Genomic DNA, 23,354 nt, shown 5'->3' with positions numbered 1-23,354 from the left:
CTGAATGATTCTCTTGATGGACAGGATCTACATTTAGGCTGCTTTTAAGGAATAAGCCCCAATGAGTCCTTAAAAATGCTCTTTACAGGAGCCTAATAGGCTTCTAATCCATGCAGTCCTAAGGGCAGAGGCAAACAAGTGGTGTTGCATGAACTCATCAGGTGTTCATTACAGCTGTCTATCCTGTGTTTCTTCAAATCTTTCTCAGCAATGAGGGAAAGGCCAAATAAATGTCTTCCCGTTGTTTTTTATTTATTATTTTTGCTGTTGAAATTAATTCTTTCACATATGGAATGAGGATTTTGTTCTGCTAGCTCTGCCATTACGGTTGCTAACATGTGAATTCTCCCCTTGCTGTATGACAAGCACAAATAAGATTCTGAAGTGGATTCAGTTGTTTTCTTCCCCTTATGTTTATTAGTACTTCTATGGCTAAGTGCTGGGTTTCCATAAGCAGACAGATTTGGTTTATAGGCTTTGAAGAAACTGGGAGAGGGGCTTTGGACAAGGGTCTATAGGGACAGGACAAGGGGAATGGCTTCAACCTGCCAGAGGGGAGACTGAGATGAGCTCTTAGGCAGAAGTTCTCCCCTGTGAGGGTGCTGATGCTCTGGCACAGGGGTGTCCAACCTGGCAGCATTCTAGGCCAGGCTGGACAGGGCTTGGAGCAACCTGCTCTAGTGGAAGGTGTCCCTGCCCATGCCAGCGGGTTAGAACTGGATGAGCTTTAAGGTCCCTTCCAACCCAAACCATTCCATCATTCTGTGAATTACAGATAGATGTTTTGTAGACAGAACCTTGCAAAGATGCTACATGCACCCCTGATTGTGCTCATCACTCACAGAAGAGAAATAGTCACTTGCTGGCTTTGAGAATGCTTTTACAGATGTGGTTATCAGTGGCAAAATATTCCTTAGAAAAGCCTAATAGCTGAAGTCTGTGCAAGTTTCATCACCGTTTCTCACTGCTTTTGCCTGTGCCCTTCTGCAGCGTGCACCCATGAGTATGAACAAACTTGGGAAACCAGTACCTGCTCCTTGCTGATCTAATGACCACGTATCCAGGCACTGCCTGGAGTAGACCTTCCTGATTTGAATCCAATCTGAAATGCACTTTGACCTGAAAGCCAATCTGAAATGACTTCTTCAACATGTGGCTGTCTGATGAAGGTGCAATCAGCATCTCACCATGTTGATCATCAAAGCAGGCAGAAGATGCATCACTTCCTGTTGTGCATTCCCTATACATCCTAATACATCCCACAGCTTCCATGTATCAAATTCATTATTTGGTTTAATATCCATTATGTAGAAAGAAGTATATAAAATTATTTCCACTCAGAGAAATGTTTGATTAAATAAAAAATAAGGACTAAGGTCTACCATTTTATTCAGAGAACTTCATAGCAGGTTCTGAACAAATTCCAAAAAGCAAACAAGGTAAAAACAAAAAACAAATCGTATGTATTTTAGCTCAAAGCCTAGCGGAGGAAATTTCACTGTAAGCATATGAAGGCTGAAAGGAGAAATCCCCCAGAGTAAGATGCTGCTGCACAGATTGACAGGCATTCTGCATTTGCAATCAGGATACCACACTACCCAACTCTCATGATTACCTAGCAGTATTCACTTCAGGTAATACTACTGTATTAGAAATAGTAGAAACTTTGACATCTTAACTTTTAAAGTCCTCAAAATAATTCTTTCTATGATTCTGTGAGTATTAATAAACCGTTTGCCTTTTTTTCTCTCCTGCATTTTTCCACTGAAGATCATGCAAGTCTCTCTCCATTTTTACACTTAGCTGCAAAAATCTTTTGAATTCCAAATCCTGAAAAATGACCCAGGTTAGCATTTACAAACAGCCACACAAGGAAGAAATATTTTCTTTTTCTTTTCTTTTTAATCTTTTCAGTGGAAGCACATTTGTTTCCAGCTTCCAAGAGAGAATTACTATGGAATTATGAGAAAAGGTTTTGCAGTACAGAGTATGTTTAAGGTTTTAGTTACTTATCCAAGCAGTGAAGCAGAACCAATTATCAATCTCTGCAACACTTTAAAATAGTAAAGACTAATATTTTGGAAAGTATCGGTAATTATGCAAGGCTTTTAGCAAGACAGTCATATACACTAGAGTTAACAGTATGGATCAACTGGGAAGAAATCTCTTATATAGTTCAGAATTACCTTGAGTTCCTGAAGCTGGTCAGGTTCATAGAGCTTTGGAGACAATGCTTGGGCAAGAAAAGCATCAAGTTCCTGGCGACGAAGTATACGCACCCCCGGCCATTGTACCATATACCTACAGAGGTAGCCCAGAATTACTCAGAAGCTTCCTTTAACAGGATCAGAAATCATGAGAATGCAACAATAAAACATCTTTCTTGCTGTCTAGACTTGAATAGTTCAAAAGACCTAAACACTAAATAGATTTGAAGTTTGAATTTGTTTAAATTCATATGGAAGAGCTACTGGCTGTGGACTGGTTTGCAAACCCTGCTTCTGGGGGAGGAAGGAAAGGACAGGCCACCAAAACAGAATTTAAAACGTAAGTGGATTCTAAATATAAAGTTATAGAAAGATTGATGGTCTATAAAACCAACAATTGATATATGCCACATGTCACAGGAGAGAAACATGCTGTGCAAATGAAATGAGGAGCTCTGCTTTAAGATATCCATTAGACTATTTTGGTATCCTTTCTATTCTATAAGGAGAAAAAGAAGGATTTTTAGTGCTCAAAAGGCAAGACGAAATTCCACAGAACTGAAGACATATATATTTGTCATTTTCAAAAAATGGCTTGAAGTTTTTCCATGTGCAACATGCTAAACTTAGATTCTGCCAGATTTATAAGCTAGTTGTACTGAAATAATAATCCCTTTCCAAAAACGTAAGCATCTCTCAATACCTCAGTCTATTTTCTATCTGAGAATCAAAGAGTATTTTGGACCTTATGACTTTCCCTTTGAAAAGCTGAACTACAGAATTAATATTTCTACTGTTGCTTATCATCATCTCAAGCAGAGGAACAATTCTAACACAGGGAATCCAACACCCCATAGGCAAAGTAGCATTCCTGTGAACTTGGCATCTGGATAAGCTGCTAGGCAGCTGTTCTCCAAGTCTGTTCTCTAAGAACTCTCTCTTTTGCTTTACGACTTCACCAACACAGCCTCTGAGACACCAAATGTTATTTTTTAGTAAGTTGAAGTCTAGAGTAAGGGTAAACTGCTACAAGTGCTACAGGAGCCTCTTTGCAACCCAGGCTTTTTTTCCTCCTCCCTTCAGTCCTCTAGAGACTGAAACAGCAAACATTGCGCACACAGCATTCTTTAAAGACTCACAGCAGCAACATTCTAAAACCAAAGCAAACCTCTTCTCCTATTGATGTTGCAATTCTGAATACTTTCTATATTCATGGTTTAATACAAAATTAAGTAGGTCAGAGAGATGACCCTTCCTGCATTCTGATTTACCTTAATGTAACACTGACCTTAGTACACAACAGAGCACCATAAGATGAGTGGGCACATTAGTTGGATTGAGCATTGCTGGTGTATCTGATCTCATACAGGCCAAAAACGCCCTCATTCTTCGGTTCTTGTCTTCCACTGCTTTTCCCAGCCACAGCTTCTTCAGGTTGGGACAGGTCCATTCCCTGAATGCGAGTGCTTCCACCAGCTCAGGGGTCTGAGGAGACTTTCCTTTGTAAGCAGCCCATTCTTTAATTATCACTGGTGAAACTGCAAAGTGGCAACAGCGGAAAGAAAACATTCCGGTTAAAAAGCAGTATTTGTACAACTTTGTGCACAAGAGATTTCCATCCAAAAAGCATCGCTTGGAAACTTCAGTGGGCGCCAATGTTCTGTATTACATGTATGACATTGCCAAAATGGTAATCCAACCTCTGTATGGACCATCTCTCAACAGTGACCACTTCAAAATTCACTATATGCAGCCAGCTGCACACTAGGAATGGTACATTAATATTTTCAAACATGTAACATAAAGGAACTACATCTGTTTTTCTGAAACAAGCAGCAGAATTTGAAAATGCAATTTCCCCTGACAATATCTGTGTCATCAACCAAAACCCTACAGTGATAAATTAAAAGAATACATAAATACAAATGTATTATTGCACAGGGCTCGGAGCAAGCTGCTCTAGTGGAAGGTGTTCCTGCCTGTGGCAGGGGGTTGGAACTGGATGAGCTGTAAGGTCCCTTCCAACACAAACCAGCCTGGGGTTCTGTTTTTTGTGAAGAGGTCAGTATTTTTGTGTCTCCTAAGCTCCCTTGCAGCCACACCAAAGACTCTTCAACTCCTGAGTGCTGCTACATCACCTCCTTTTCTATGTGTGGAGGCAACAGAGAAGGAACACAGGCTTAAATAGGAAAAAAAAAAAAAGCCAAGACTGCAAAATGATCCCTTTGGCCTTGGAGTGACCCCAACTTTGACCAGCTCAGAATTTGTCTGCACCCTTCTTAACTCACAGCCCAGTTATGTGGTGTGGAAAGATTCAGGCAGCTTGTTAGTGAAGCCTCAGGTTACAGCCCAGAGAGATCTGCTGCAGGAGCACAGACCTGCTCCTGCTGCTTGAAAGGCTCCTGCCATGGACTGAGTGGCTGGCACCAGGACAGCCCTTTCACAGCCTCCTCCAGCAACCACACCTCGGCCTTACAAGTCATTTCATAGTTAGGAGAAGGCAAACCATGGCACAGATGATGGTCAGGATAACAGAAGAACCTCCAGAACATCCCAAAGCACTCTCATGCTTTTCTGGAACAAAACTAGCCTAGCATTACAGGTACATTTCCTATAGCTCAGGGTTTTACAAAGATAACATGCAGCAATGAAATAAATATTCTGATATATTTAGTGGGTAGCCTCACTACAAAATCATGTTCTGTTCTGGTTGCTACCAGTCTTTGTATGACACCAAGCCATAGAAGACAGGCTTCATCAGGCAGCAGCGCTGCTCTGGCAGCTGCGCAGTTCATCACACCGGTTTTCATCTCTTGCTGGGACAACAAACATAAACAATGGAAGGATGGATTCTTCGTAGGCTTTCAAAGACTCGTTTAATTGCTTTAGGTCTCAAAAGCAAAAGACACTTTTGGACCAAAACTTGTCAGCTCTCTCAGGAAACAGATGGAAAACACAGTGCAGAACATTTTCATCTGCAGTAAAGAAACCTCAACCCCTTGACAATGGACATAAAATAGCTGTTCATGTTCTGGCATTCTTTTTTCTTTCCTTCAACCTCATTTGACAATGGAGGTGATATTGAGGCCCCTCCGGGGGCAGGCAGATGCAAACTACACATGCACACTACATTTAAGCCCCCTCAGACGACCAACTCCTCTGCTTCTAAGCTCCTGCAGCAGCAGAAGACATCAGTTAAACTGAGCTGTACCCAACACAAAGGTTTCACTGTAGCTTCTTTCACATAGTTCAATATAAGGACCTCAAGCATAGAAGAAGGGAATATTTTCTGTCTCTCTTTTCTATCTGCAATCCCATGTTTCCACATTCAAACTTGGTTCAAAGTTTTTAACCTAGGGATGACAACTCCCATGACCAACCATGTTCAGGCTACAGAACACACCTCCGTCTGCTCTCAAAAGATACCCTCTTCAGTAACATCCTACCTCCAGAGGCCACACTGGAGATCTACCATGGTCTCAAAAGTTCTGTGAAGTAATGGTTATTATGGGATAGGTAACCATGCTTCTTGCGGAATGGTTTTATATGAAGGTCCCTCAAGTGGATTGGCAGAGAGGGCCTCTTTGAATGCTGGGGATGAAGAACTACAGCTGTACTTGACAAGTAAGTGTAGCACTGCCCACCTAAATCTAGCATTTAACATAGGAGATGAACCCAGGCCTTGTGATATCCACAGATTTCTTCAGGGTTTCTTACACCTTTGACAACCCTGTACTGGGACTGCTGCCAAACACATCCCTTCCTCAGCTGCTGAGGATCTCTGTCCTCAGAGGAAAGCTCTTTGCTTTCCCTCCAGGACTTCCAGTTGGAATAAGCAATGTCTACCCTGAAGACTACAATGAACACTCTGATCAGTGTGCGCAGACACAACATCACAGTGTAACTATACTGCATTTTATAATTCCTCCTATAATTTTATAATTTAAAATTCCTCCTGCTGACGATCAGATGTGAATACTCAAAGTAGCCTAAGCAACTGCTCTGAACATTACCCTTATGACATTTTTAGGTCAACCCAAGTACAAGGGGTCAGCATCAATCTGTATTAGAGTAATAACCTTCTTGATACATGTGGGAATGCTGTTACAGGCTCTACAGTCATTAGCAACAGCATCCTGCATGCTGAAGCTGTCTGTTAGAGCCCTTGTGGCTAACTGCACCTCAGGTGGTTTTGGTATTCTCTTGGCATCTTTTCATGCATTGAACACAAGGTGTCAGGTACCCAGTACCTCTAGAAGATGAGCTAGCTAATGCAGATTAATCAAGGCTCATTTTTAACCTTGTAATCTTAACTGACAGCACAGATTGAGCTAAGCTTGATTCTGCAGCAGGGCTACTGCCCAAAAGCTACAGCTTTCCTTTTGGCAGAGCTGAATACACCCTTGATGGAGAAGAGCACATCACAAGGTGGCTAGGCTTAAAACAACACACCTTTGGATCCGACCAGGAGTCAAGACAGCTTGAACAAGTGTGCATTTTCCCACAGAGTGGGAAGGGCAGATGGTTTCAGCTACACATATGTATTTACCAGAACATGGGAAATAGCCTGTTTCAGAGCTTCAAAAGAAGAGCAAGTCAGAGATGTGGTTTCCCTCTCCTCAGAAGGAAGACAGTGCAGCCAATACTGTCCTTGGCAGCAAAAGCACAATCAAGAAGTTTGTGATTCAGCTCTTCATACCCTCTGGGAGCAGACATGAGGACATGGACAGCAAAGGCATTAGTTAGGAGACATTATCATTGAAGAACCTTGCTGAGTACTTTTTCCAATATATCTGTTGTTTTTCATTGGCTTTTCCACTACATAAAAAATAATGATTTAAAAGACAGGAACTCACTCATTTTATGAAAGATTCTTTATCCTGCTATGTATTTAATAATACTACTCATGTCAGTTTATTATGTAGTTTTCACAGCCTCCTATAACCATTGCATACAATATACTTGCAAATTACACATGCACAATTATGATGTTGCCAGTGCTGTGGTGTGCAGAACAAAGATGACAGAGGTTTAGATACTAATATATTCATTCCCTTTCTACGTAGATCTTAGAGGCAATATAAGTTTCTGTAGAAATTAATTTCTTAATTCTCTTAACATCTCTCAGTTCTTCAGTTTTCTCTTGTCTTCATTACTGTGCTTCAGAATTCAGTCATTTTAGAGAGCAGCAGAAAAAAAAAAGTCAAATCAAGACAGTGAAGGAGAATAAGCACCACTTGTTCACTACAGCCAGGGTCCTCAGAGGAGTTAGCATGGGCTAACCAATGTGACTAACTGAGCAGAGAAATCTGCTCTTGCCACTGAAGAAGGTATTCCCTCAATGCACTGCCTGAGTCTTGCCCAACCTGCCCAATTTTTGCTACTTAGAATGAGAGGTGACCAGAATAGATGTGCTTCTGCAACACCACCCTTCCAAGCCACGTGTCTGCATCTTATTTCAAACTCATCTTCACCAGAACTGTAAACTCTGCAGTGAAGCAACTAACTTCTGGGCACACACTCAGGTTTATCTTCCCATTTTTTAAGAGTGTGGTCAGTCGTAGGACCAAAGTAGGTCACTAGCTGAATGTGTCCTGCAGCAAGACTTGCCAGAGCTCCTGTAACTAAACCAAGTCAGCAGCAGTGCTCTTAGCACCCATTGAGAATAAACCTCTGAAAAGCAGTGTAAGTGAAAACAGAGATGACACAGGCTTCCTCAGTAGCCTACAGAGAACATGCTAGGTTTACAAGATAAAAACATTCTGAAAACAGAAGCAGACCTTCAGCACTCAGCTTTTCCACCACTATAAATGTTGCAGTATGCTTTTAAAGACAGAAATTGAATGGGGATATGTATACTGCAAATAATGTCACTGCTTTAATCCTGAAATAATCTTGTAACCTGAAATACTCCTATGTTGTGTGAGCAAGAATTAAGAACTTCGTGACATGTGCTGAGATACTGTTCAAGCAAGGTAAATATTAATTCTCACAAAATAACTGGCCAATATACACAATTTTTCAAATATCATTGGAAGATTATCATCTCCACTATGAATGTGAAGGAAACATTTCACAATTAAAAATGGAAGAGAAAAGGGAACAGGCAAAGTTTACAACTGAGTCTTTTTACCCTTTTACATATGAAGACTGTAAATAATGCTTTCATAGATTTTAAATCTCCAATTCTTAAATTCAGTCTAGTGACAGCAGACTTCTATATATAAATACTGCTGCTACTGCTGCCATTCCCTTAATGCTTTAGCATTCCTTTAACCTTTATAAGGTGCTACTGTAAAGTTCAATCACTTCTTTGTATGCATTTCATTATACACTCTAGAATGAGGAATTTGATTTTTCTGGAATACAGAAGACTTAAAAAGACAACTACCAGATTAATGTGCAGATTAACATTCATCTGAACCAGCAAAGGATCTTTCCCTAAGTCTGTCTGCAGAAGTTCAGTCTCCTCCCGCCCAGATCTACCTTCACCATGACTATACCTGACCTCTAAGGATGCTAAATCAAGTTTTTATAGGCCAACACCTGAAGGACACTAGACACTTGCCAATCCCCCTGCAGTGCGTGTTTTCGAAGACGGGGTAAGATAATACACGTACCTCTCATTTGACAAAAAAAAAAAGAAACCATACGCATATGCACAGAAGTTTTCTACAACTCAGTTCTGCCATGTGCTTTGAAGTTCCATCTCAAACTGACATCACCTGCTGCAAGCCCGACAGCAGCTTGAGCAGACATCTTAACAACAGCCAGAGCCTGCTTAGAAATGGTAACATTTCCGGTTCTTAAACTACAACAGGACATAAAATTCCACATCAGCAATACTTTTTCCTGTTATCCATGGGATCAAATAAGCATAAATTCCCCAGCACTAGCTACACAGATGAAACCTTAGAAGCTATACTCAGTCAAATCACAGCACAAATGGATATGAAAACACAGCAAAGGGAAGAGAAATAAAGAATGGACTCTACAGTACATACATTCTGGTGGAAGTCTGTTCTTTCTAAAAGCAAGTCTTTCAGTTTTCTTTCTGCTTTCTGCCAAACTAAACAGGACTCCGTAAACATACTGACGAACTGGCCTATAAAGGAGAGCAGCAGGAGGCAGGTCTTTGTTGGCTTCATCTTCTATAGAAACAGCAATTTTAATTTCACCCTTTGGCATGAAAGAAAGCAGAAAAAGATGACATGTTAGAGTGCACAGGAAGCATTGAGGCATGAACAGTAACCAAATCAGCTCTACTATAAATCCCATCTAGTCAATAAAAATGTGATTCAGCAGTAAGGCGAATCTTAGGCACGTGCATATAACACCAGTGTAGGTTTTCCATGCACCCTACTTGTTTTCCTCTAGTTAAGTATCCAGGCCCTGATCATTCTTGTTGATTTCTTCTTTTACTTTTTTACTGCACACCTCTTTTTTGTCTTCTGCCTGGACTATCTGTAGGTGAAGATTACCTAAATAGTGATCTTCAAATGTGGACACTCTGAAGAGTGAAATAGCACACATGAATGCAGCACTGTGCTTTCAGACAGTCAGAGCCCATTTGAAGCTGATCTAGATTTCATATAATCATTTCAAAAAAATATTAATGCTAAGAACCCTTTTCTGGCACAAGGATTTGGAACAGTATTGGGGATTCACTGGAAAAAAAAACATTACGAGAAGACCTGGTCAAAAAATCATAGCTGGGTTCTGAATGTGTATAAGGAAAGCTTTAGCATTTTACACTTTTTCAGATAAAAGCATGAAAGAACCCTCCAGCATTCTCTCTCAAAACAGCAGCAACCTTCTGTGTTTTGTGTATATGCACTTACAACCATGTTAAGACTTCCTTGGAAAACAACTGACTTCACTGCATTGTTCCCAGGTGCCAGCCTTCATTGCCAGCACTCTCAAGCATTGCTCCTTTTTGCTATTTTCACTTAACCCACACCCCACATTTTAACTGTCCCACCAATGAATACTGTAGGTAACATCCTGTTGTGATTCCTGTTGGGTACTGTCTGGTTGAATTCAGACAACACTACATTAGGTGTAACGTTATGTCTAAAAGGTGTCTCTCTCTACATAACACCAACATAACCTGGAACACTTCTACGTGCCAGTTTCTGAAGAATCCCGTAATAATTCAGTGAGATACCTGTCACTGTACTCATGCGGCACTTAGGTCCCCTGTGCATACCTGTTCAAAAGCACTTCAGATAGTGAGGAAAGAAAAACAGTCGTAAGTAGTACAGATTTATTTTTTATGCAGTCATCTCTAGATTGATTTTTTTCTCTCTGTTGGGAGAGGATGTCTCAAATGCAGGCATTTGCTTTTTCCCACTGCGAGATATGATACCCCAAGTTGGGTGGGAGTGTTGATCTGCTGGAGGATAGGAAGCTCTTCAGAGGGATCTGGACAGGCTGGATCCATGGGCTGTGTATGACGTTCAAAAAGGTAAAGTGCTGGGTCCTGCAGTTGGGCCACAACCACTCCATGGAACACTCCATGCTTGGGAAGAGTGGATGAAAAGCTGCTCCTAGAAAACGACCTGGGGGTGCTGACTGATGGAGCCAAACATGAGCAGCTTGTGCCCAGGCAATTAAGAAGCCAAGGGCATACTGGCCTGTATCAGAAATAGTGTGGCCAGGAGGGCCATGGAAGTGATTGGCCCCCAGCACTAGGCACTGGTGAGGCCACACCTTGAACCCTGTGCTCAGCTCTGGGCCCCTCACTACAAGAGAGACATTGAGGGGCTGGAGCGGGGCCAGAGAAGGGCACCGGAGCTGGTGCAGGGCCTGGAGCACAAGTGTGATGGGGAAGGGCTGAGGGACCTGGGGGGTTCAGTCTGGAGCAGAGAAGGCTCAGGGGGGGCCTGATGGCTCCCTACAGCTGCCTGACAGGAGGATGGAGCCAGGAGGGGCTGGGCTCTGCTCCCAAGGAATGGGACAAGAGGAAACAGCCTCAAGCTGCACTAGGGGAAGTTTAGGATGGATATTAGGAAAAAATTTCCTCAACAAAATGGTGCTCAGGCATTGGAACAGGCTGCCCAGGGCAGTGGTGGAGTCACCATGCATGGAGGTATTTAAGACATGTAGATGATGTAGATGTGGCAATCAGGAACATGATTTAGTGGTGGGCTTGGCAGTGCTGGGTTTACAGTTGGACTCAATGATCTTAAGGTGTTTTCCAACCTAAATGATTCCATGATTAAACATCAAATAGTATTTAAATGTATTAAGAATATTTGGCTATGCACAGTGTGAAACTCAACTGGGATCAATGGTCTTCATGCACCCTTTGATTCTTCTCCATTTTTATTTGATAAAGAAATGTAAGAATAAAGAAATGGCAGCACTACATGGTGCAAAACACACACACGGGAACAGGAAATCCAAACATCAAACTTGACACAGAAACTTTTCTTTTTATGGATTTCAGCTCTCCACTACAGAGAGGATTATTATTGTTCTGAAGCAGACTGTTAAAATGAATATACAGGAATAGGCATGTGGACAGTGCCATTTTCTAGATGCTGTGCAAATATGTACACTGAATGGGCTTGACGAATGAAAACCAGGACTAAGGTGTTTTGATCACTGAAGAGGAAGGAAAAAGATTAAAGTTGTCTCATTCTGGGACTCATCTGTTTGCAGTTAAAAGGAACAATGAACTTGGGTCTTTTGAGACTACACTGAGTCAAATACAGGTGTGCAGGAACACTACTGTTCTGACTCCTTCCTGGCTCAACACAAACCAGACTTCAGCAGCTCCCAGACACACTGGGGCAGATTACCACTGCCTACTTCTGTGAGAAGCTCTCCCATTGCTTTTCAAGTTGTCCTTATGTGACCATTAGGATAGATTTTTTTTTTCTCCTGGACACAACGAGCAGAGTCCTAGGCTGTGTGAAAATGCTTGCTGCTCACCCAGGATCTGAAGGCCAGCACATGATACAGCCAAAGAACAACAAAATAAGCCATCAGAAACATTCTGCCAACTAAAATTAACAAAAATGCAGATTATCATCGAGTTCCTCTATAATTACATTACATAATTACATTCCAGGATCATACAAAAGGGATTTTTCATTTCATAGCTGCCATGTCTCTATCAGGGCTAGCTACCAGGGATAGGAGGGATCAGGTTGTGAGGGAAAACAATCTAAGTGTTTTTGAACACCGAAAATAGAAAAGACTTGGCACAGACACCAGAGCACATACGCAGGAGTTCTCAGATGGAAACAAGCCCCATACAAACACACACACATATACCTATTAGATATTTCTGCATATCTGAGTATATGCAGGTATTTTTATATATCTACACACATAGACATCTAAAGAAATGATTTTGTAAGTAAACACTTCTAATTACAGTCATCTATTTATTGCAAAAATGTACCAGAGAGATCAGCAGTTAGAAAACAGGAGAAAAGATTGTTACCAGTGCTAAATATGGACCCAAACTCAAAAACATGAAATATGATGTATATTTATGATACTCTTTAGCCAGAAAAGCAAGTGCATCATTATTCCACAGTACCTCATTTTTAAATGTCATACCTTGGTTAGGACATGGAAGATGTAAGGATACATTAAGCCCTTCTTATGCCTGTGTTCTGCCACTCTTAATACTTCAGGTGCTACAGGAGGTAATGGAGGAGTAGTAATATCCATGTGGTTTCTGGTGGGCATTGACAACAGGCATGGGATTTGTGGATTACTGGTTTGATTCCCTTTGACATCGGCTGCCTGACTTCCTGAAGAAGCACTAGAGGAACCTTCTGCCTGTAACAGAACATAACAAAATCAAGTGCTTTTGAACATGAATAGAAACATGCAAGGAGATGAACCGAGAGAAACTGCAAGTTTCCTTCTTCACCCACAATGAGAACAGTAAGTCTTCCCATCATGTTGTATCAGTGTGTAGAATAAATTACCCAAACCTGGCTGCAAGTTTTCCAGAAAATCTAAGCTTTCAGCCACTGTTTGATGAATAAATAAGTATTATGGTAAAGCTTTAACTTCTTAACAGCACCAGGAATTATCATCTTTAATTTTTAATTACACAATGCAGAAAGGGGACTGATGACCTTTTAATTAAATGTGAACAGCCTTGTATCTAGAGTATTTCCAAGATACTACCAACTACATGGGTTAACTGACAGTCATCAAGCCTATAATTTCTCTAGACTTCCATTAACACATCCCTTCTCAGTTTGCATTTCAAATAGAAGCAGGAAACACTGCACCTTTCATTTTAAAGACATTTATAGACATTTTATTATTATAGACCATACAGTGTATGAACTCAAAAGCCTTGTAAATGTGTTCTTTTCTTTTTTTAATATAAAATTCTTTTGTCTGAGATGACTGCAAGAGAAAATGGCAACATGTTCTGACTGTACCATTAATGTGGCATTTATCAGGAAAAATGTCAAAATTATACTGTAAGCTTCCTGGTGAATAAGCCTTTTGAAAGCATTTATGTTGTATTGCTCACAAATATTACCAGGAAAAGTAGTTAATCCCTAAAAATCCTTGTCTTCAAAATGGAAAGCTGTTTTTACCTTCAGAGTTCATATTAGTTTCATGCCTATACACTACCATAGTAATATTTAAAACTTCTGAGACTGAAGTTTGATTTATTCTCTTGATAAATCATGCACGAGTAAAAAACCTGGAATCAAAACGGCCCAAGCCATGAAATCCCACAGAACAAGGTACATAAAAACCAAACCCAAACAAGCTCAGCTTGTTCACTCTTCTGAAAAACAGAAACCTGCATATAAAAACCTAAACACACCCCTCGTCCCAAAAACCCTCTAGAGAAACGTCCGTATTAGTAAAAACATGCTTGAAGCAAAATATCAAAGGGGCAATGTTTATTTTCAGATGACATTTCAGACACACAATCAAAGAGGATGTTACTGAAAGAATGTATTTTGCATATTTTAGAGCTGGTAATCTAGATTTTATTTATAAAAATGAAAATACACAGAAGAGATGGTTAAAACCTGTAAAACAAAACACTTCTAACACAACATACTAATACAGAATGATTTATAAACACATGAGCTATCACAGCTCTATTAATTCTGTATCCTATTATCAAGTACATATCAGTTTAAACATTTTTGTACTTGTTTTCTACTACCAACAATTCAAAGTCAGTGACATTGGACCCCAGAGAGAAGTTTACAGATTGCTGATTACTGAGGGCGCAGAGTAAAGATGACAAAACTCCAACTGATAGCAATGCTTTCCCCATTTGCCAGGTTGTCCTGGAGCTGCTCCAGTGATAACCATAGAATCACAGACTGCTTTTGTGTTGGAAGGGACCTTAAAGCTCATCCAGCTCCAATCCCTGCCATGGTCAGGGACACCTTCCACTAGTCACGTTGTTCCAGCCCATCCAACCTGGCCTGGAGCAGCCACAGCTTCTCTGGGCATTTTGTGCCAGTGCCTCAGCACCCTCACAGGGAAGAACTTCTGCCTTAGATTTCATCTCAATCTCCCCTCTGACAGGTTAAAGACATTCCCTTTTGCTCTGTCCTGACAGGCCCTTGTCAAAAGCTCCAGATCTAGTCATCCTCCTTTAGGTTTTGTAAGAATATTGGTATTCAAACACCACACCTGAGGAGCTACCACAATTAAAAATGTGGGGTTTCTTTTGTTAGTGATATACCTCCAACCTGAATGATGTGAGCATACTTCTGTCATGTGTAATCATGTGGTGAGACAACTATGAGCAAGGGATCTTGACATTTAAGTCAAGTGAAAGGAGTGTCAGACTGCTGCTAGCTGTCTAATCTATGCCAGATTTTCAGCACTTTAGCTCAGAAATTCAGAAAGCTCTTTCAGTTGAAATCTTCAGGAAATACTTTTTTTTGGAGCCATTAACATATACTTCTCTACAATAATGTGTTCATCTACAAAATGTACTCCTAATTCTCCCTGTCATACTCAACAGATACAACTGTCTTCTGCGACTGAATTAAATATTAAAATACTGAATTGATATTAAAAAAAAAGCACAGGCAAGTAAACTCACACGCATTTATCTATGAAGCTGGAGGCATTTAAGCTGGACTGGGAAACTGAGTGGCTGCTCACACAGCTGGAATTCAGTGTGAAAACAGGGCTGCAGCTGGGATGAAGCACCAGCCTTCATACATGGCCCAGCAAACAGAGAAGAAAGGAATGTAATAGGTCAAATTAGCATTTGCATATGGTGACTAATCCCCAGGCAGATACAGTTATCGTACGGGGTGTAGCCTGCAAAAATAATAACCACTAATGGATGAAATCATCAGCTTGATATTTTAAGCACAAAGCCCAAGTTTACTGGAATTTCTATGCCAAAGGTACAGGAAAATGTTCTGTTTGCCCGCAGTGTAACTCACTCATGATTGGGTTTTTCTGACACAAAACTGAGTTGAACAGTTCCAGCACAAAGATGCAGAGATATTAAGTGCAAACGCTTGGAATGTTCTTTCCAAACACAGTTCAACCTTGAAACACAGACCATAATACTCCTTCATTTGACAATGGGTTTAGATGTTGAAAATAATTAACAGAAAGATGTTATGTCTTTAGCAAGGGTTTAATTATCCCACCCTTCCTTAGTTAGGTAGCAATACATTCTAACTAGTCCCACTGACATACTTTAGTATGTATTATGTAAAAATCCTACTAGGTGATTATAAAGGACTTCCACTCCTCAGCCGAGTTTTAATACAATGGTCTGTTGCTAACACTGAAATGCATGCTAGAGCTGCTCTTGCTTCACTGTAGGTTATACAAAATGGACTCTGAATCCACAGACACTTACAACACCGTAATCCCTAGGAAAAACCAAACCAACGAACTACTGTAAACACAGACAGCAATATCTAAGGATATAAGGGAGAGTGTTAGTTAAGGATTAAACAAGTGTATTGGTTTCTATTTCCTATGTACTATTTTCTAATATACCCTATTTCATTTTCATGTATTCACTACAATACTCCTTGGAAAACTTCTGACTGTCAAGTTCTTGTTTTGTAATTCACCAAATTGTGCAAAAGTTTACGCTAAACCCTACAGATCAATATTGAAAATTCTACTGAGTTTTCTGCCTAGCACAGAAGAGCAAGTTGTGATGTTTGGAACTTCAGGAATTACCTTCGTTTGGTCTCTCAGCTCTCCACGTGTTTGACTTTCTGACTGGACTCCTGGTTTTTCCCAGCCAATTTTGTTCCCACTGACATGGCTGAAGGAGAACACAAAGAACACCAGTGTTTTAAAGTACTACTAAAGACAGAGTAAGATAAATCCTTGGTGACCTTTAGTGGAACTATGGGGCCAGAGACCCATGTATTAGAAATGTATTAGAAATGTCAATTTGTAAGAGTTTTAAAGAGACTTCAAAACCAACATTTATTGATCTATACTATGTCAACATCTGGATTGTATTTAAAGAGCTGCATATTACAGTGACTAAACGCTCATGTAGGGAAAATTCTTGATTGAACTTTAAAACATTTGTCACTATGTCAAGTAATTTCCCTCAAACTGATACAGAATCATAGAATAGTTTGGGTTGGAAGGGATCTTCAAAAAGTAATTTATAAATGACACTGTTTAGATTTCAGTTTCTAAACTTATGCCAAACTTACTGCATAAAATGTGATACAACACTATCAGAAATACTGAAAAATACCTTTTGCTGTTTTTTCTAAAGCAGATACATTCCCAGTTCTATGCTGCATGGCAGCCACGCAAACATGCTTGATTTACTAAGCAGAACAGCTGATAATATTCAAAATTAACAGACTGCACCAAAAAAGCGAAGTCTAAGCCATCACACATTATTGTAGACATATTCAGAATTTACTACCCGGTAGTAACAGACTACGATGCACAGCACCAAACTTTCAGAGGCACTCACAGACCTGCTGATGCCCCAAGGATGTGATTCTCACACCATCACCCCTAATAAGACAAAAGGAAACACAAACTGCCTCTGTTCAGATTTCCTTTTTGTGGTTCAGGAAGCAGTAGTTACACCAAAATCTGCATAACTTCATTGCTAAGGACAGACAGACAATTTAGTGCCAGTCAGAAACACTCCTGCAGTAAATAAGGCACCTTAGTAAAACAGAGAAAAACCCTTTTCCCTGCTGCTTTGTTCCACACACAGCCTGGCAATAAGGGCTTGAGTCACTGTCCTGAAGGGTGAATTTCTGACATTCACACCAGATTTCTTTGCAAAGCCACATTAATCCCAAAATTTAAGTAGTGTAAACACTATAAATTCAGTGAAGTTTTAATGAATTATACTGTGAAGTAGGAATATTTCTTTTATACAAAGAACTCAAAGGCTTTATGACATTTACAAAATCTCACTGTCTCCTTCTTTCAATAAAACAGAAGGGCAGAAATGGAAAAACACCCAAAGTTATTTGGGTTTGGATTTCTGCTTGTTTAGGAAACTGTGACCACAGAGAGCAGCCATAGTGTTTGCAGACACAGTAACATCAGACTGTTTTTTTAAGGCCTATCCTATCACTAATTTGCAGATTTCTTACTTTCACAATACTGCTGAACAATTTTGAAAGTAAATTTATCTTAAGAGAAACCAAGTAAGAAAACATCCTCATGGAAAACTTACTTCACTGCACCTCCATTGCCTTCATCGTTGTCAGAGGATGAAGATGTAGAAGAGGCAGGAAAATAGGTTGAATCCACATGATTAGGGCTTCCACTCTGAGCTGGATTGATTGGAGAAGATCGTTCATATAATGGTGTATGTTTTCCTTCATGAGGAATGTTACTGTAGTTGTTCTGCTCAGAAAGACTTTTTCCACCTGTTTCCAAGGTGATGGCTGGCTCAGAGAGACTATATGGGTATGGACCCTGGCCTTGGGCCCCACCCTGGCTGGACATCTGCTGGGCCTAAAATCAAGCGATCTTTCTTAAGTGAAGGTATCAAAAAGGCTTTTCTTCTAACACAGAATACATTTTCCAAATGTACACGTTAAAACTCAGGCCTCCTGGACATGGACAAAAATTGCACTACCAGAGTCTGCAGATCACTATAGTTCCAGACTCAGAATTGAATCAGTGAATGTCCATGCTAAGTTAGATACACCTTTCCCACCTTGATTTTAGTTTGACGAGCACACCAGGCTTCTCCCAAAAAGAAGGGCTTTTTAGACTTACCACAGGTTTTGCTTGTAGTGAGGTCTGTGGAATGTTAAGCATCTGAGAAGGAACATATGGTGGCACTATCCCAGGCATACCAAACTGATTTGGTCTGGTTGCTACATTGCAAACAGGGATGAGGAAAAAGAAAAAAAAAAACCAAACGCTCACTATTTGACACAAATGTTACCCTGTTAACCCTTTTGCTCTCATGGTTTACTTATTCATCCTGTTAGCATTGCTGCTTTCTAGGATGCCTTTAAGTCAGTTTTGTTCATCTTTGCCTAAATAAAAATACTTTGTCGCTTGTGAAGCCTCCCTTTGCTTGTCTCACCTCACAGTTCTGTTCTATCTGGGTATCAAAGCAAGCTTAATAGGAAAAAGCCCCAGAGCTGTCATAATGAAGAAGCTGGCAAAACCAATGTTACACAGACACTATCATTTGAGCATCTGACCTACAGTAGTCTCAATGCCCTTTAGTGCAGGTCTTTGAATGTAAATACAGACATCTATTCCCCCCAAAAAAATTGAGAAGAAAAAAAATAATCTGTATTAGTGTTACCCAGTGTGGCAACTGAAAATCTTCAGGAAATTTCAGCTCTAGTTAGTTTTAGTGTTACGAACGAGGTGCGTGGAGTAAATCCTGTGTCCATGCAGTTGATTTGTAAGTCTGGAGAATAACCTGCACTGCCAGAACTATCCATGGCTGCAATTTCAGCAGGTATGCTATGACATCAAAAAAAAACAATCAAAGGCTATAAGGGGATTTCTACATGTCAGGTGAATTCAGTGAGAAACAGGAAATGTTTTATAGAACAGAAACAGGAACTGTCTCCATGATGGGAACCAGTAACCAGACATGAGCTGCTTACAGGACCGTACTGTCCAGTGTCCAATGCCAGAGCCAATGCAGCAATGGCTAAGAGGAAAATCAGTGCAGGTTGTTCTCTTTTGGGGGAAAGAGCATAACCTCTGCAGGCATTGTACGAAAACCTTCTTTTGAAATCTCATGAACAAGGGTCAATGAAAACTGCCAAAGAATATGAACATTTTTATAAGAACCTGCTAATGATACTATTTCTGGTTTAGGATTATCCTGGGTTTTAGTTCAAATGAAGAGTCTTATTTCACTACTTACCTAGGTAATGTTGTGGATGAAATGGCATAGGTTTATTAGTTGCTGAATAATAAGCAACTGCTCTCTTAAATCGAGTAACTTTGTCATCTGTTCTAGACTAAAATAAAGAAGAAAAGATGTCAGGCACAAATTCAGGCATATCACCTACAGGTCAGCACGGTACCAGTTAACATGCACTGCATCACATAGGGAATTAATAACTAGTGACCCCTGGGACTACAGCACTACTACTGTGCAAGAAATATGTCAATCCATGTAAGGATAAAGCTTGAAAGTATCACCTTCGTGTGCCACTGACTCCCAATGACAGTGCACAAAGACAGATTACAAACCCCCTTTGGTTATCAAAACCCCTTTGATTATCAAGAATTTAAAGAACTGAGGATAAATGCAGGATTTTTACCTCTGGAAAGTAAAATTAGGGTATCTAAGACACTGCATATACCAAAAGAGTCATATTATCAGGTGATGCAAACCACTGTTTTTATAGAATGCAATTCTTCAGCACAAACACCACTGGTTTTTATATTAAAAAAACCCAACAAACGCAAACCATTATTTTGTGTTACACTTTACCTGCGAATGCTGAAAAACATCTTTTGCTATGGCATCCAGATCAGTGGTGTCCTGAATGTTACGGACATAGTCAGCGACGGCTTTGATCACTACGTCACATGGTGGTAAAACTAACTGGTGAGCACGTACCTATGCAAACAAACACACAGGGCAGTTTGAACCAACAGGGCAGCACAGGAGACATTGCTTAGATGGCAGAGAATTAAGCTGCTTATTTACTGAAAACATCAGCTCTGGGGAAACAGCACAAGAGGGATGTGGAGCTGTTGGAGCAAGGCCAGGGGAGGCCATGGAGATGCTGCAAGGGCTGGAGCAGCTCTGCTCTGGAGCCAGGCTGAGAGAGCTGGGCTGGGTCAGCCTGGAGAAGAGAAGGCTCCTCAAGGGGAGACCTTAGAGCAGCTCCAGTGCCTAAAGGGGCTGCAGGAAACCTGGAGAGGGGCTTGGGACAAGGGATGTAGGGACAGGGCAAGGGGAATGGCTTGAGCCTGCCCGAGGGGAGACTGAGATGAGCTCTTAGGCAGAAGCTCTTCCCTGTGAGGGTGCTGAGGCGCTGGCACAGGGTGCCCAGAGAAGCTGTGGCTGCCCCATCCCTGGCAGTGTTCAAGGCCAGGTTGGACACAGGGGCTTGGAGCAAGCTGCTCCAGTGGAAGGGGTCCCTGCCCGTGGCAGGGGCTGGAGGTGGATGAGCTTTAAGGTCCCTTCCAACTTAAACCAGCCTGAGATTTTGTGATTCTATGATCCTGCATAGGGTTAGAAACTTCAGCTCAAGCAACCATCATGGACCATTACCAAATTCAAAGCGGTGAGCAGTACTGTGAGCTGGATGTGAAGAGCTGTTCAACCTTGGGCAGTCTGCTCCTTTCCCCCTGAGCTGCACAATACTTGCACTCAGCAGGGCGGCAAAGACACTCCAACTATGTGTTTTAAATTTGAGAGAATGCCCAAGGATTTTCTAAAACTTATGTCTGGAACCTGTGCCCAGCTCTGGCGCACTCTGCCCTCAGGGGCAGCGAGGGTTTGACTTTAACATAGTTTAATCTGCCTATTTGTAGAAGTCAGTGATTCAAGACTTCACAGATGATTACTATTATTTACCAGTTCTATTGTTGAAGATAATGAGAACACGTGAACAATCTTTAGCCTTGCATTCTATACAGAGGTATCGTACTTTACCAGAAAACACTGCAATTCAGCCTCGCCACAAATGTTTATGCAAAATTCTGATTAATACTTTATTAGTCTTTGCAACTTTAAAATCTGCACTACAACCCCTTTTTTATATGGAGTCTACTGTATGTAATTATTTTCTTTCCTGCCCTTATTTGACCCACATATTACGGAATTTCTTCGACTATCTTCTTCATATTTAAACCACAGAATTTTTGCCCAGATTCACATTATTATTCATCTCCTTTTCCTAATGCCTACTTGTAACGAATGTCAGGATATTCATTCCATACCTGGTCATTCTGTACTAGAGATGAGCTTTACATTCTATGGAGTCTGAATTAAGAACAACTCTGTTTACTGCAGTCAGTGGCACAGTAGTTATTTCTATTTTAGATAGTAAACTCTGAATTTTCACTAGTGTGCATTCTGAATATATATATAACATTATTAAATATAGATCACAGTCACGTGTAAGCTTACAGTAACAAATACTAATATTCTGCACCCAATCTGTAAGGAGAAGCAATAGATGTTCTCATTGATGATTTAAGCCATTTTACAAACACCTCCCATTTTATTTGTACAGTAACAATTCTACATCTCTGAAGCAGCTAAATCATAACATGGCTGTGTCATGCTAGATGTGCTCTCTGCAGAGGCCCTTGAAGAAATCCAGCATTGCTACCTAAGTGCTTCTGCTGTCTCCGCTTAGAAATTCAGTGGATGAAAGGAGTAAGCAGTCTATCATTACTTTTATGTGATCTCCAAGACAGTAGTATTTCATACACTCTAAACAGTTGCCATCACAACATTCTAGCACTAATATTCAGCTCAGACCCTAGCAGTACGATGCTCAAGTGAGACACACTAAGGGCTTACTATGTGTATCACCCCCAATTAGTTGCTTTTAAACAGCCTGAAGACCTCACTGGAGCATCTTTGTAATTCCTGAAGTGAGACCTTCTAAAAGTATGTATTACCTAATTAGAGAAATTTCAGATATTTGGAAGTTATTTTCATTAACTCTTTCAAAGACATGGAGTCCAGAAGTGAGAACACCAAAAAATCCTCAAAACCCTCCAAATTAAAAATGTCATGACCTACATAGAAGCCCACAGAAAATCAGTTTTGGGAACTGGAATTAATTTTGAGCCTGTAGGGACAGGACAAGGGGGAACAGCTTTAACCTGCCAAAAGGGAGACTGAAATGAGATCTTAGGTAGAAGGTCTTTAAGGGCCCTTCCAACATGAACCATTCCATGATTTTGTCGAAGTCAAACATGGAGGCGAATTATACACTTGGAGGTGATCAGGTTAGAAAGTATAACATCTGAAAACAACACCATTTCTTTGTTAGTTATAAAAGGACTGCTTCAATTCATGACAACTAACAAAAATCATAAGCCACCTCTTAATGCACCCTGTAAAGATTAAGTGGGTAAAGGGAATTAATTCTACAGAGGTATTTGGCAAAATGAGAGGCAGAGAGCAACATTCCCAGCCCAGGAGCTACAAAAAATATCTTGGTTTTGACAAAATGAGCTTGCAAAAATGCTTTCTCGAAAAATAACACTACAGATGTGTAACTCCATGGCATTAGCAGGATACTGCAGAAGGCACCTAAGCTACACTTTGGAAAAGCTCTCCAAGTCTGGGACAAGTCCAGCTGCCCACTGTCATCAGAAGTGAAGCCTTTAAAAGCTAATCAACACAGCATTTACCGCTGTGCCTACTGGAAACAGATTATCCGTTTAGTTTTACTTTCAAATCATTAGAAAAATACCTCGAATACTGAGTTACTGTGAAGTGACACACAGAGAACTTCATTTTTTCTTCTACTGGCAGGAGGAAAGGCTGAAGATATGAAGAATACTATAACAAATTAACTGGGGTTTGTTATTTTTGTCTTGTAATTTCTATTAGAGATAGCATCCAAACTGCTTGGATCTTGTAGTGGCCTTTGAACGTTACAGACATTTCGTGTGATGAGCCTGTAGTGCAGCTATTCTAATGAAGCTTTCCAAAGAAACAAGAAGTTCCCTGGATGACTAAAAATCCTCTCC

At 40.5% G+C, this 23,354-nt stretch overlaps 1 protein-coding gene across 2 annotated transcripts in view; it reads right to left on the bottom strand.

Annotated features, from left to right (window-relative positions):
- Positions 1-23,354, bottom strand: part of FAM120A (family with sequence similarity 120 member A) — a 54,735-nt gene that overhangs the window by 15,167 nt on the left and 16,214 nt on the right. For both annotated transcript variants that reach the window (XM_061357769.1, XM_061357768.1), the window contains exons 4-12: positions 20,122-20,250; positions 19,546-19,642; positions 18,426-18,526; positions 17,875-18,158; positions 16,386-16,473; positions 12,783-13,007; positions 9,212-9,386; positions 3,496-3,745; positions 2,187-2,301 (exon numbers count right to left, since the gene is read on the bottom strand). In XM_061357769.1, coding sequence (XP_061213753.1) covers positions 2,187-2,301; positions 3,496-3,745; positions 9,212-9,386; positions 12,783-13,007; positions 16,386-16,473; positions 17,875-18,158; positions 18,426-18,526; positions 19,546-19,642; positions 20,122-20,250 — 1,464 coding nt within the window. The remainder of the gene's footprint in view (positions 1-2,186; positions 2,302-3,495; positions 3,746-9,211; positions 9,387-12,782; positions 13,008-16,385; positions 16,474-17,874; positions 18,159-18,425; positions 18,527-19,545; positions 19,643-20,121; positions 20,251-23,354) is intronic.

The sequence above is a fragment of the Neopsephotus bourkii genome, unplaced genomic scaffold, assembly GCF_033783945.1.
Source record: "Neopsephotus bourkii isolate Nb327-2 ecotype Australia unplaced genomic scaffold, CSIRO-AGI_Nbou_v1 NB_923, whole genome shotgun sequence".
Taxonomy (NCBI): Eukaryota; Metazoa; Chordata; class Aves; order Psittaciformes; family Psittacidae; genus Neopsephotus; species Neopsephotus bourkii.
The sequence above is the reverse complement of the archived record's forward strand: the minus strand, read 5'-3'. Positions and strand labels throughout refer to the sequence as shown.